The 14,802-nt window shown below is 36.2% G+C and overlaps 1 protein-coding gene across 2 annotated transcripts in view; it reads left to right on the plus strand.

The window, feature by feature from the left end:
- LONP2 (lon peptidase 2, peroxisomal) overlaps positions 1-14,802 on the plus strand; it is a 185,774-nt gene that overhangs the window by 144,963 nt on the left and 26,009 nt on the right. For both annotated transcript variants that reach the window (XM_068955974.1, XM_009678414.2), the window contains 2 exons: positions 7,940-8,081; positions 14,409-14,559. In XM_068955974.1, the coding sequence (XP_068812075.1) occupies positions 7,940-8,081; positions 14,409-14,559 (293 nt within the window). The remainder of the gene's footprint in view (positions 1-7,939; positions 8,082-14,408; positions 14,560-14,802) is intronic.

Here is a 14,802-nt window from a genome sequence, read left to right on the forward strand (position 1 = left end):
ATTGACGTACTTTGGGGATAATGAAAAAGTGCATTTATGCACTTCTAAGACATTTCCTCTTGAGTCAGTATTGTACTGTGAAGAAAGATTCAGTACCAAGTCTAACGCAAACTTAACTTTCTTTTCTGAAATGTTGGATCTGATTTTTCTGCTTCTTAAATGGGATGCAAAGACTTAATTATGTGAATATGAATAGCATGTAAATAGCAGTAAATTAGTTATAAGCAAGTTGTATGGAACAAAAAAACAGTAAACCTGGTGCTTACGAGTTTCCAGTGTAGCAACTGAATTGTTTGAATATATCAAACTTGCTAACGTACTATTCTTCCATTTCAAAAGGAAGATTTTTTTCAAGGACTGTAAAACTGGAAGAGCTCAAAAGAGATTTTTTGGTGGTGACTTTCCTTAGGGCTTTTTTCTAATCTTGAATCTCTTTCTGTATGTACTCCTTAGTCTTTTAAGCCATTTGTTCATATTAGTTGGCTCCCCGCTCCTTCCACTGGAGGCCTAATGAATAGATAATTTAGATTAGTGGCAGCCAAACATCACTGCACCCTTTTCAGTTCCAATAATCACCTTTTATGTTTCCTGCAGTTAGTGTAGGAAATTTGAAATAATTAACTTGGTAGCACTCTAAAGATCTGTAAAACCATCTTGTTGTTGTTTTTAAGTCATGTTATTGAATGAAATTTCCCCTTACAAATGTTTGTAAATTGTTGCAAATTAAAGTTATCAGTTCTTTCTTTGATTCCTTTTAGCAGTTAATTTTGGCCAATGACTGTGCTGCTATTTTCAGTCATCGGTGTACAGCATGGTTTCTTGCTTCAATTCCAGATTATGCTGTTATTTGACTTTTTTTTTTTTCCAAGGTCTAAGAAGGACTTTGATGTTCTTACCACTTCCCTGTGTCATTTTAATGAAAATTATTATAAGAAATGTTTTAATAAAAGTTCATTTTGTAGCACCAGACTTGCAAATGTGTAAGCTAGTTGGGCGTGTGAACACATGAGAGTGGGGGAAGTTGACAATCCTAACCAGAAGAAATACAGGAGACTTGCTGTATTGTGTTGTGCTGAAGCTGTGCATAAACTTCTAGGAATCTAGGGTTATGATGCATTTCTAGGAATCTGGACTGTGACATACTACTGATCGCTTACTAGACCAGAACATATGACATAGGAAAAAGTGAGGAAACAGTGACTGTGTACTTGATGGCCACTTGAAAAATCAGAGTTGAGTGGTAAACCTTTACTTAGGCACCCCTGAAAGAATGAGCAATATGCTTAATTCCTGTGTAGATTCTTCTGTGGCAGATTTCCAGGAATTTTTGTTTTCCAGAGAGTGCTTGACACTTGTCTTCATTTTGTAGCTTGAAAGGAACTTCGGAAAGTTTTTTCTTATAGTAGGTTCTATGAACATACCCAGCAGCTACTCGGGACTAAACAGTGAATAGTAGACATTTGTCGATATTTTTGTTTTAATGCATCAGTTTTTAGTTTACAGCAGCACTGTGTTCATGTGATTGTTTTGTGAACCTTTAATATTTGCTTTTTGCCACCTTACTGAAGGACTAGTGGAACATTTAGGGAAACTCTGTCCCCATTCTTCAATATATGTTGTTCTTATAATTCATAAACTGTACTGCTGACCTTTATTTAACAAATAATAATTCTGATGTTTCAAATTACATGTGATTTGGATCCTGAAAACAACTTAAAAGGAGATGCAACGTGTTGCTATTCAAAATGAAACCGCTAGAGGCTGTTGAATACTAAGCATTATAGTGTTTAAGACATTAAGTAACTTTTCCAGGGCTGAGTTGGACTGCAGCCTTCCTGATAGGGAGAGGGTGTCTATGAAACTGACGTTATAAACAGAAGTGAAGCTGTCAACAACTTATATTTAGTTGCCACTAATTCCTTACTGTTTTCCTTACTATTGTCCTTATTTTATTTTTGGCTTTCTATTGTGTGCTTATTTTTAATAAAGACAGCTAGAGTTGCGTGACAAAACTTTTTAAATTCAGATGTTTGTGGCTGTCATTACACTATTTTTTGATGGCTTTATTAAACTATAAATGCATGTTGGAAGCTAAATTTCCTTATAAATTTACTATCTATTAAAGTACTTGGCAAGACAGTATGTTTTTCGTCAGAAAATGAAAACAGGCCATCTAATATTATCAAGAGTTTCGTATGATAACTGTTTAACAAACAAGGAAGTGTATAGTTTAAGACCCAAACCAAACTTTATCGCAGTTAGGAGGAGGAGGAGTTATTCATCCCTTTTAGCTGACTGCTTTTGCAGGTTTTGTGTATGTGAAGTTAAAACCAACAGTTTCTTACAGTTTTTAAAGTCTGCTTTACATTTCTTTTCTGCTTTGTTACATCTTCAGAGTAAGATTTAATCGAGTTTGAAACTGCAGCTTTTCTGTAGGCCTCTCTGTAATGTCATTTTGCATACATAGATCCTGCAAGTTAATTCCAGCCAAGTGAATCCATACTGTGCTTCCAGTGGCAGTCACAGAAGGGAATTATAGAAGTGATGTGAAAGTGTTGGAGACATAGGTTGCTGTTCTCTGACTTTTACTCTAAGTAGGCTTATTTCCTAAATACTGTATGTTAGGAGCCATTCCTTCTCCCTTTAGGAGAAAGGAAATAAGAAGCTCCATATTAGGCTGCAGTTAAAGAAAGCTCCATTAACGTTGCAGAAACACGATAGTACGTTGGTGGAGGCTTAATGCACTAAAACATTTAGGAAGAAACGGGTTCACTTTCTTTTGAAAGCAAGTACTGCCTAAAATAGTGTTTACTGTGTTTGGTCGCTTATTACTGTTGTAGGTGAAAAGTACATAACTGATAGATTCAGCAAGCAAAACACAATACATTGGATTGCAGCACCAAGGGGAGTGTGCTGTGATGTATAACTAGGGCAATCTGGAAACGCCCAGTTTTTACCATTTAAATGAGGATCATGTGTCTGCAGCTGGAGTGCATGTGAATCCTTTCTTCACTTGGTGAAGACCAGCAACTACTGTTCTATTTCCAAAATAAAGTTGTCGTCTCAGTACGGAAGCAGAAGTGCTTTATCAGACATCCTCCAGCTGTCGTTAATGTTTACCACTCATCTATACCATCTGTAAAAGTCTGCTGCTTTGCGTTTGATGGTAACTTGCATTTAAAGAAAAATAAAGCACTGTGAAGGGCTTACTGAACTTTTTTCTAAGTAACTCACTGCTTTTAAGATCTCCTCATTGCTGATATATTGTCTTATGCAGGAACTGTGTGATCTTTTCTCTGGCATGTGTGTGGTTTTCTATTTTTAAAAGGAAAAATGTAATTGCTCCTTTTATTTACAGTGGTGCTAGTGAGATCACCATGAAGCTCGTTGGTTTTTTTTTGTTTGTGGTTTTTTTTTTTTTCTTCATACTGGCTTCTGTGTGAAATACTCTTATATCGCACCACTGTTCAACTTTTAGAAGTCTAAATGGTTTTCTTCTGGTTTTGGTCTATGCTGAAGGCTTGTTCGGGTGCATCTGTGTATTAAAAGGTACGATTCCTCACCAATATAGATAGCTGTGCTGGCAGAAATTTGCAGCACAGGCATTGCTATGCTGGAAGAAACAAACCTCAAACAGTTTCACTTGTGAGGAATGGCTTTGTTATACAAATCCAAAGCACAGATATGCTTGTTAAGCACTTGAGTAGGTGAACCCTACAAAAAATAAGTTGTGAGCTTGTGCAAATAAGCTTAGAAACAGTTTTTTTGGTGGCATGAATTTTGTTAACTCTTCTTAGTTCCTGGCGAGTCTGCCAAGTGCAGATTGAAAACCACTGCGGCTGAAAGCATTCTAAAGCTTTTTCTCTTCACAACAGTATGAAGAAATTGGGTCATGTTTTTACCAATACTGATTGCGTTCTGACTCCTAAACGTTCCAAGTTAACACGGGGAGAGCTGACAAGGTTAGATTTCCCGGCAGTCTTCCTTGCCTTTGCTAGGATACATAGATCCTAAGGACAGGCTGTACAACTCTAGTGGTTTTTAGAGTAAATTATCATTGATTTCATGCACAGAGTGCATGGACAGTTGAGATGATTGTCCTGATATAAGCTGTCACTGACTGTGTGTTTGAAACATCTATAAAAACTTGGAGGCTGTTACTTTGCTGAGGGAAAGTATGCAGACCAGAATACATGCAGTTGATCAGGCTACTTGTTTGCAAAAATAAACCTTACCTTCTACAGCATTACAGGTTTGTGGGTTTTTAACTGGTAGGATTGTCAATAGTAGTAAAAACATTAACAAATTACAGACCTTTTGTGGCATGAGCTCTTAAGGTTGCTTTTAATTGTTACTACACAGATGAGGCAACCAGGAAACTTGATCTGTACTTCCTGTTTTAAATGGAAAGCGGCTGATTCTCTTTCTAGCTTTAATATATGGAGAGAAGTAGTGTGTCAAAAAATGAGTAAAGCAGTGTGTTATGTAAAAGATGCTAATATAGAATACTGTTTTTCCTCCCTTTAATTCCAGCTAAATAGGGAAAATAATACACTTACAATTAGTGGCTGCTGTTCACAAATGGCGGTGTTTAGTTTCAAAAGTTACAAGGCAGAGCTTAATGTCCAGAGAGATAATGCTCATATCTGCATGTAATTTTAATATTGTCTTTTACTGTAAATATCTGCAGGATCTGGCTTAGGGAGGACTCTTATGTTGATGTGTTCCATAATAACCACTTAGAAGTAGAAACAGGCTATCTATTTTTCATTTTTAAGGTAAAATATTAAGTTGTTGTTCTCTGTCATCCTACGTTTGCACTATCATTTCTGACACGCCTTGAAGATTTTGGATCTTTGATTAATACTCTATTAAAATACGTCCTGGTCCATCTCTAAATGGAGATGTATCACAGAATTAGACTGTTACACATGAGAAGAGTGAATTAATATCTGGATATTTGTTATCATGAAATACAAACAGTCTATACATTTTAGGACAACTGATCAAATTATGTAAATAAATTTAAGCATGCTTTAATTAGAAATGTAATGCATTGATTTAAAAGTTAATTGTTTAAATTTACCGTGTCTAGGTACTTTTTAAAATGCGAATGAGAAGAAGAAAGTACAGGGCAAAGGAAGAGTGAGAACAGTCAGTTGTCAGGTGATGAAATGAAAAGCAGAATGTTTCTGGCCAGCACGCAATTTCATCTTTTAATCCCCAGTTCTATAGAGACTGGTTCGTTTGCAGAACTGCTGTGTGTTTCCAGCAGTAATTCTTTTGTCCTTTGAGTCTCTTGAAGAATTCATGGGTTGCACAGGTAACCTTTTGGTAACACTGGGCTCATTTCAGTCAGACAGCAGTTTGTTTTTTACATTGTAGCTTATAACACAAGGCGTGTTTTGGGTAAGGGTTTTTTTGTTTGTTTTTAGCATTTTCATTTGGTGATTTTCTGTGCCTGTTGGAATGGTTTTCATATCCCTTGCTTTAGATACTCTTAAAGTTGTATTTCTCGAAACTGTTGGCTTGACATGTCATAAGTTGTCTCAAGTATCTTCTTCTTTTGTGTTCTCTTCACCGCAGATCTTCATACGTTTTGTTTCAGTCTACCTAATGTACTGTTTATTGTAAAATATTAAAAAACTAGAATGTGTACAATAGTTGTTGAGTCTTACTGAAAGACACTGTATCTGTCAGAATCTTCTATTAAAATGTAAATATGCAAGTAAATACCCAAATCTACTTTTAATCCAAAATCACTGTGAAGTGAAGTCTATTTTCAGGGCTATTTGAGGGAAAAAAATGCATTTCAGTCTACTAATAACGACAACTTTTGCTATTTATAAAGTATATTTTGTTGCAGTTTGGAAGAACGAAAAATCTCTTCCTGATTTTTTTAAAAAAAGAACCTTTATTTGGAAATTTTCTGAAAAAGTTTTTAAAGAAGGGAAGGATGCATGGATATAATCAGACATTTTAATGTTCAGAAATCCTTCTGGTACTTACAACTTTTATTATCCTTTGACCTGCCTTTTTTTTTTTTTTTTTTTTTTTTTGCAACTGAATGGTGAAGGTGGGGAGGGAAAGTTGATTATTCATAGTAATTTCCTTTAACGAGGGAAACCCAGTTTCTCTTCATTTAGTTTATAAACCAAGGTTCTTTTTTTTATAACTAGACAGAACATAGGTATCTGAAATTTTTATGGAATTTAAAAGGATCAGTTAAAATTTTATATATGTTAAAATACACAAACACACTACTAAAAGTGTAATGTCTTTTATAAAAATAAAAAATAAGGCATCCTCTCATGTCTTATCTATAAATTTAAGCATGTGCTTGAGAATAATGTACCAAGTAAGAATGTTTATTATTTACCTAAATATTGTATCCAATTTTTGACATAAATAGAATGTTAAAAAGCTTTCGTGTTGCATTGTCTGTGAAGTATATAAACTGCATCTACTGGTGCAGTAAGCACCTTCTGTAAAACAAAAATGGCTACAATGGTTAACTTGGTTCCATTGACAAGTGGTTCACTTCTGCGACTTTCAGTTCTGCTTCATTCTCCTAATTTTCTGTGAGTGTTTTACAGGATCCTTTTGTTCTTTTGGCGAGGTTGACTGTGTGCAGATGGAGAACCAAGTGACATGCTAGTACGTTAGTTCCCCCATGCAGATTCTTGACCTGTAATAGATGTTATGTAGTGTACCCTCAATGGGGAGGCATCTACTCTCCCACTGCAAGGAAAGAGTCTACACAAAAGCAATGAGGTGATAAACTATTCCATACTGGCTGCTCCAGTCTTTTAGCAGCTGTCTCCTGAAGGTGGTAATAGGCAAATTGAAATTATATTGCATTTCTAGCTATTAAAAGATATTAAGAACTCTTAGTTTTACTCAGATCCAGAATTAAATACAGTAACGGCATTTGTTCCCTCAGTAGTTAAGTATTGCAGAAAACTAACATTATTGCTACATATTCTGAGTTATTTTTATATTTTAAGTCTTCTCTAGTATCTTTTGAAATTACTCCCACGGTATTTTTGGTTTCGTCTTTCTAAATGTCATCCTGTTTATTTTGGCCTGTATTGAAACAGATCACGTGGCAAAGCTGGCCTGTTTCACATATCTGCTTTGTGAGGGTCATGAGATAGATACTGTAATTCAGTACTTCATGCATCTCTTCCTTCTGAGTGACCAGCATTTCATACTTTAAATTACTGTATTTTGTTTACTTATGACACAAGCAGAAAAGACTATGATAAATGCAAATAGGTATATATACATGTAAAACCGTATTCCTCTGTGTGTGTGGTGGGGAAAAAAAAAGTTTTAGCAGCTTTGCTGAATAAATTTGGACTGACAATTTCTTGTTCCATTGCGCTGTTCCAGGTTTTATTTGATTGTTGAAATGACATGAGAAATATTCGCTTTGTGATTACCAGTTAAAGCATGTAGCACATACAATGGGCATCAGCAGTTCCGTTATTTGGTATTTTGCCCTAATTTGTAACACACTGGGTGAACTCTAAAATGACAAAAAACAGTATCACTGTTCTTAAATGGTAATATTATAAATGAAGTTCCCAAATCTGCTTCTACTTGTTTATACAGTTCAAGGCTGCTTGTACTGAATCGTGTGAAATGCCTGTAAGCCATAAAGTGTGGATGCGCTGTAATGCATATGTAGTTTATCTTCCTGGACCAGCGGATGCGCTAAGGAACTGGAATTTTCATCTGCTGATATAATTGGGTTTGTTAGTTCTAATGCATATTCAATACTTTTATCTACTAGTGGCAGAAGTTTTTGCAAAAATCGAGAGTTATTGCAAGGCTTCTGATTCTTACGTTTTCCTTTGAGTTTTATTTTTGCTGTTTCTACTCCCTGTTTCATGCATCTGGCCCTTCTTTCCCCACACCTCTGTATTTCTCCCAGACGCACCTATGTTGGCAGTATGCCTGGTAGAATAATCAATGGACTGAAGACTGTTGGAGTTAACAATCCAGTATTCCTGTTAGACGAGGTGGATAAACTGGGAAAGAGCTTGCAGGGGGATCCAGCAGCTGCCTTACTTGAGGTAAGCGATGTTAAATTACAAGCTATGTTTCATTTTTAACTGAAAAAATACTGGGTTCAGAAAGGAAGATACACTTGAGGAAAGATAGCATGATAGCTTCAGCTTTTTTATTAAAATACCAGCTAGTGTGTTTTAAAGTTCTTAGATTTCTCTCAATTTCTTATGCACAATGCAAATGCAAACGCTTGGTATGTTGAGTAAGATACTTTTAATGTCAGTGATCTGTACTTAAACACAGAGATGTATGTTGTGCTGAACTAAGTAAGTGTTCTTAACTTCCAAGACCATCCAGGCCTCAGTAGTATTTGTTTTGGGATTTTAAGACATGGATTTTTTTTTTTTTTAATAACCAAATGCTGTTAGCTGTAAGAAAGAACTGTAAAGGTAGAAGGTAGCTGGACTTTTTCAGGTTTTCCCTTTCCTTTTTGGAACAATTTTAATATTTTTTTTAAAAACTTTTGATGGCAAAGGTTTATGTAAGCATGTTACCGAGCATATAAATATGAGCTAGTTGTGCATCCTTTTATCAGTATTTTTTAATTAGTGTTGTAATTAACCTTCTACACTTAAATTTATCATTTAAGTCACGGATCCCCAGTCTTTGACTAATTATGATGTCTTTGTTTTCAATGAGAGTCAGCTATTAAATGCGTGTGTGTGTGGTTTTTTTCCTTAAGTTCTGGGACTCGGAGTAAGATAAAAATGAATCTGATTTTGGAGTACGTGGTGTGATTATCTTATTACAGGGAGTTTAGAGGTGTGAAGGTTGACTTGCTTAAAGACACAAGTAAAATCTGGGAGGTGTGATGAAGGACTTTTATGAAGGGGATATTTTGGATTATTTCATAAATCTATCACCTGTGGAGATGTTACTAGTGAGGTTAGTTGCTGGGATTTCAGGAGGTTATAACTGAGTGATTGTGATGAAGATGAATCAAGATGTATGGCTTGCAGGCTTTATGTCTCTGAGCAGTCTGCATTAGAAAGCAAACAGTGAGGGGCCAGAACCTTCTTCCTCCCTTCTTTTTTCCTGCAGTATAAGATATGAGGATAACGCAGTAACTCCACAGCTGGGACACACCGATTTACATATTCAGCAGTTTTATTCTTGCAGTTTGCTGGAGAGAGGAGGGAGCATCTCCTTGAGTACAGGAAAGAAACAAAGAGCATGGCCTTCTTCACCCCACTGCCAGTGCCAAAGGCTCTGCACATCTTGCTGTCCTAGAACTAATAAAGGGGAGGGGGGGATGAGGAAGGTAAGGGCACAGAGAGGCTGGGCCTGGACTGAAACACTTGGCACTGTACAGAGCAGATGTAGGGCTAATGCCGTTAATGATTTTGGTGTTGTGTATGCCTAGAATTTCAGTGCACTGCGGCGTTGTTACGCTTTTTACCACTCTTGTATGTTCTGGCTGTAAGAGGCTACCATCCTCTCAGTGTTTTAGCTGAACTGCTTTTGTGATTGCTGCTTTGCCTGTTTCAGTCAAAATGAGTTGGATTCATAAAAAGACATGTATTTAACTTTTTAAACCACCCTTTTAAGCTCACTTTCACTGAAATGATTTAGGGAATAATCCTAGAATCATCTCAGCTGGCAGGCTAAGGTTTGGTAACTTCTGTAGCTGGGAGGCGGTGGGGGGGAATGAAAGTAAATGACTCTAGTAACATTTGCATGTAGAGTCATTTTAATGAATCTTTTTAACTGATGCTGCTTAATACTGTGCTTTGAATATGAAAAATACTACTTTAAGTTAAATTTTTATCATGAGCTCAACTGTACGTTGTATGACTTTCTACAAATGCAGTTTGTCATTATTGTCCTCCTGTTAGATACTGTAAAATTACTATCTTGATGAAGCCAGTCAGTCCTTTCAAAATCAGTGTGTGAACAGGTCATGGTTTGAGCACTTTGTTTAGATCTTTGCATAGTAACGCAGACTAATAATAATATAAATGTACTGAAAGAGACCATGGATTGTCTTTTTAACTTCTAAAAACGACGGTTATGATCCTGTAGCTCTGTATTTCTCAAGTGTGTGGTACACATTCCTAGAATGCATGAAAAGCTTCCAAGTACAAGGAAAACAAGCAGGGTTGTGTGAAAAATATTCAAATGTATTTTCTTTATTTGTACTTCCCACTTGCAGGATTTTATTCTTTTCTGCTAATGGTAACAAAATCTGTTTCTGAGTTTGCTGATATTTCTTCAGTCATTTCTCCTTTAGATATCAAACTAAACTGGCTTTAGTCTAGTCAATGCATGGATAAAAATTATTGGAAAAACTGTAGTTTGTTAGATAACTGTGGTTTGTGAGGCAATCAAAATCAGTAATGAAGCAATGATTTGGCATTTCTTGGAAAAAGAATCACTTTTTTGGGGGGAGGAGGGGAAGTGAAACTGTTCATTAATGTTACTAATTACCTTCAACCTCTACTGTTAACAGTCAGTTATTTTTCATTACTTATCCTGTAACAGGGATTAGCATTTCCGTCCTTTTTCTCTCATGCTAGGCATGCGAGGGTAAATGAAATGAATCTATTATTGAATTATTTTGTGTGTGATTTTTTTGATATTTTGCTGCTGCTTTGAGATGTTTCTATTTTCTATATTTTAAACCCTTTTCTCGGTGGCATTTAACTCTGCTGCTGCCATGGGCTATTCCAGCTGAGGCTCTTCAGGTTAGCTTCCAACTGTCTGCTTGGGCTGCAGTCTGTGTGCAAGTTATTGCTAATTGACCATGACTACATCTGGAGAAGTAATTGCTCTGTTACCCATGTCTGGGCTGCTGCTCCCGTGTGAGATCTGTATATCGCACTACTACCGTCTACAAACATCCTGAAAGCAGGTGCTTTACCTCTTCTAATGGAGAACTCATGCCTGGACATAAACAGCTTAATTTTCATCTGCTTTTTGTGGTTTATACTGTTGGAATGAGCAAAGGAAACGGTTACCTAGACGAACAAACAATAGTAAGTGGTCACTTAACTGGCATGGGTTTTTTTTTTCAGACTGCCTCTGCTTGTTTGGTAAGTGCCATCATTAAGTTTAAATGGCACATGCTTTTTTCCTTAATGTGTAGGTGTGTTAAACTCTCACTGTCTCTGTACTATGGGATATTTTCAGGAAGAAAATTGTCATACCCTATAAGCCTGGAAGCAAAGCTTGATTTTTATATTTACTGGATATGTGTTTAGTTGTGGTGCTTCTGTGTTGCTTAAGCAACAACAGAATGTCTTCCTATTTCCAGTTACTGTTCGTCAACAAGGGAATGTTTTGTTCTAAATTTAGATGATCTCTATTTAAAAGAGAAGAACATAGAAATGGATCCAAGTGCCTGATAGAGTGAGTGTTTGTATGCAAGGAAATTAGACCAGGAACATAGCAAGGCAATTAAGTGTTCGTGGAACTTATTCTGGATTTCGTGGTAATAAAATGCTAGTACAGAGATGCCTTTGTAGGCATGTGAGCTGTTGCTGCAAATTAACCAAGATGTTGTGTTCACTGAATATTCTTTTTGTATTTAGTTTTCTTCTATTAGTTGAATTTCTTTGGAAAACTTTTGAATTTGAACTTTAGAACTGTTCTTCAGCTAGGTATCTATCCTATGTGCTTTGCAAAATCTGTTGCAAGTGCATAGGCGTGATACTGTATTATGTATTATTTTAAGAAATTGTTACTGTGGCAAAGAATTGTAAGTCCAGAGAAATTTTAGCCCTTGTAGAAAATCTCAGATAATTAACATTTTTACATATTTATTATCCAAGTTGTTTTTGATTACATTTGCATTACCTTTATTGGATAGTATTGTTTGGACAGGAGTACAGCAGCACTGTTTTGTATGTTGTAGTGAATAGTACTGTAGTCAACAGCATAGCACTAAGTGGAATTCATAAAATACTCTTGTTACAAACTAGACAGGGAAAGAGATTGGTATGTGCATGGAGATACATGTTTAAAAAAAGCGGGTGGTATATCTGTCAGAATACATGGTTTCCAGCATCTTCAGAAGTGGTTGCAAATGGCTGAGCTCATAGATTGCAATTTTGTGCTCATTGTGCCTATCGGTGTTTAAAAAAAAAAAAAAAAAAAAAAGTGTAAGCTGAATTAGGATTTGAGGTTTAAGTCCTATTTGAAAAATCTACCAAAATAGACTTTGAATGAGAGACTAGCGTTCAGTATAGATCTGCTTTCTTTGAAGAAAGTTTCAGGAGACTATGTTTGGATACACTGCATATGATTATTTCCCCCTACAATATAGGACTAGATTGTAGGACTAGTTGAGATAAGAGGTATCTCTAACTCTGTTGATTGAGTTATTCATCAGTGTATTAGGCTAGTCATGATACTTCAAGGCCTTTGCCTTCATCGGTAAAGAAGAGAGTGTATGATAGCAGCTGCCTACTGGAGAGGGCAAGAAAAGCAGCTTTTGAATAACTTGCAGCCAGTGAACAATAACATTTACTGAGTTACAGCCTTACTTTTGGAATGTAGTATGCTTAAAGATTTCACCGTAAGGGGGAAATTATGACTTTACTACAATCACAATAAAATTCCAAAAATTAATTTAAAATCTGTGCAGTATTTCAGAACTAGAGGTCTTACTAATTAAATAAAATCAGAAATTGTTCTATTTCAAAAAAAAATCTGCTGTTTCTGGTATGCAGTAAAAAAGTTCTTTTTGGTCATAAAACATTTCTATTCTGAAGTTTTTTAACTTTTCAAAGATTGAGCAGGATTTAGAGTAATAAAAATTCAAAATTTTTTCTTTTCTAGCCAGCTAACAACTGCTCAAATTCAAGATTTTTTAGAATTATCAACACTATTCTTGGCTATAATTCAAATTTTGAGGACAAGGGGTGCATTCATTTGGGTATAGGCATATAAATTATTTTGACAGCAGTGTGCTGTTTCTCAGAAGATGCATAGGTTCCATTATGTGTAACATGAGAATTTTTCATGCCAGCATAGCATAGATAATTCATCATGTGGGAAGAAAAAGCATGACAGTGATTTAAGGGAAGAGATGGAATGAAGGTGGCACACAGATGGTGCTGTGGAAGCCAAGTGTAGTATGCTATATACAATGAACTTTCAATTTTTGGTACTATTTGGAAGCTAGAGGACAGCACCTTAGTACAGCCATGATCCGTGTAAATGCTGCATTTATCACCTAATAGTGAAAAACAGCTCATTCAAATAATAGCTGAAATACATGCGAGTATTAGCCCATATAAGTAGTAGTAATAGCAATAGAAAGACAACATTGTTATGTAAGTCAGATTTACTTTCACCGTAGCAGTACATTATTGAGGTTTGTGGGTGCACGTTGTTATTCGTCAGGGGTTTTTTTGATCATAAAACTTGAGCGAAAAAAGTGCGAAGACTGCATTAGGAAAGCTAAAGCTCACCTAGAGTTGAGAGTTGCAAGGGATGTCGAGGGCAGTAAGAGCTTCTGTGGCTGCATTAGCAGCAAAAGGCTGAACAAAGAAAATATGGGACTGTTTTTTGAGTGGGGCAAGTGATTTAGTGATAGTAGGCAAAATACATGGTAAGAGAAAATACACACTTTATCATAGGGCCACATGTGCTAAGTCAGCTGACACCGAGCGTCCGCATGTTGCGGAAATGAATACGTTCCAGGCCTTTCTATTTCAGTTATTAGATGCTGAACTTCTGGAAAGGTGCTTACTGCTACTGTTCACAAGGAAAGCTGGTTAGAAAATTCTGAAGTTCACAGTGACTTCAGTCCTATGAGAAGAGTGTGGCCTGAAGATGAAAGACCCTTTCAGCCTTTGGAATCAACTGCCTGTCCAATGCTAACTATTACTATTAGTGTTGCATATTAGAGGACTCGAAGCAGAGTCATCAGGAAATTAAAATCAAAAAAAGTTTGAGGATTGTCTAATCTTGAAAAGGCAGAGAGTTCATTGCTCGAGAAGCTGAAAGAGAAAATTCAGCATTCAGAAGTTTCTGACACCCTACTTTATAATTTTAACTTCATTGTGTGCACTTTATCTTAAAAATACTTATGCTATTTGAATTGATCATGTTGACTGCAAGGTGATGCATAGGAAGCATCTATTTCATTGTTGCTCTGAACTGGACAGAAAATTAAGGATTGTATTGCAAACTTCTTTTTGCGTGTAATATGAAATCTAGTGATAAGATAATCATGACTAGGCAGGATAATGAGGACTAGACTTAAGTGCATACTATCAACGTCAAGTCAGATTTGACAGATTTATGGGTAATATAATAAAAATGTGGATGTTTTATTAATCTCTAATTGAGCAACTGCATCAATTCATGTTCACTCTTGTTTTAAGGTCTTGGATCCAGAACAAAATCACAATTTCACCGATCACTATTTAAACGTAGCCTTTGATCTGTCCCAAGTCCTTTTTATAGCTACAGCCAACACTACAGCTACTATCCCACCTGCTCTGCTGGACAGAATGGAAGTTATTCAAGTTCCAGGTAACACTGAAGTGCTTTCATTAAAATGGCTGTTGCAAGTCTTTAGCATTGGGATGTTTTTCCTTAAATAGAGAGCAGTTCTGAAAGATAAGCAAGCACGGCAGGAAACTAGACTGAACAGCCAGACATGTCAGAAGAGACCCATTTGGATGCCAACGTTTTTTTTTAGCCTCTGTCATGAGAATGAAAGATGTTGGCATTGCGCTTAGGAAGATTCAGTTCTAGGTATATGGGGATACATTG

This window comes from Struthio camelus, chromosome 10 (assembly GCF_040807025.1).
Source record: "Struthio camelus isolate bStrCam1 chromosome 10, bStrCam1.hap1, whole genome shotgun sequence".
NCBI lineage: Eukaryota > Metazoa > Chordata > Aves > Struthioniformes > Struthionidae > Struthio > Struthio camelus.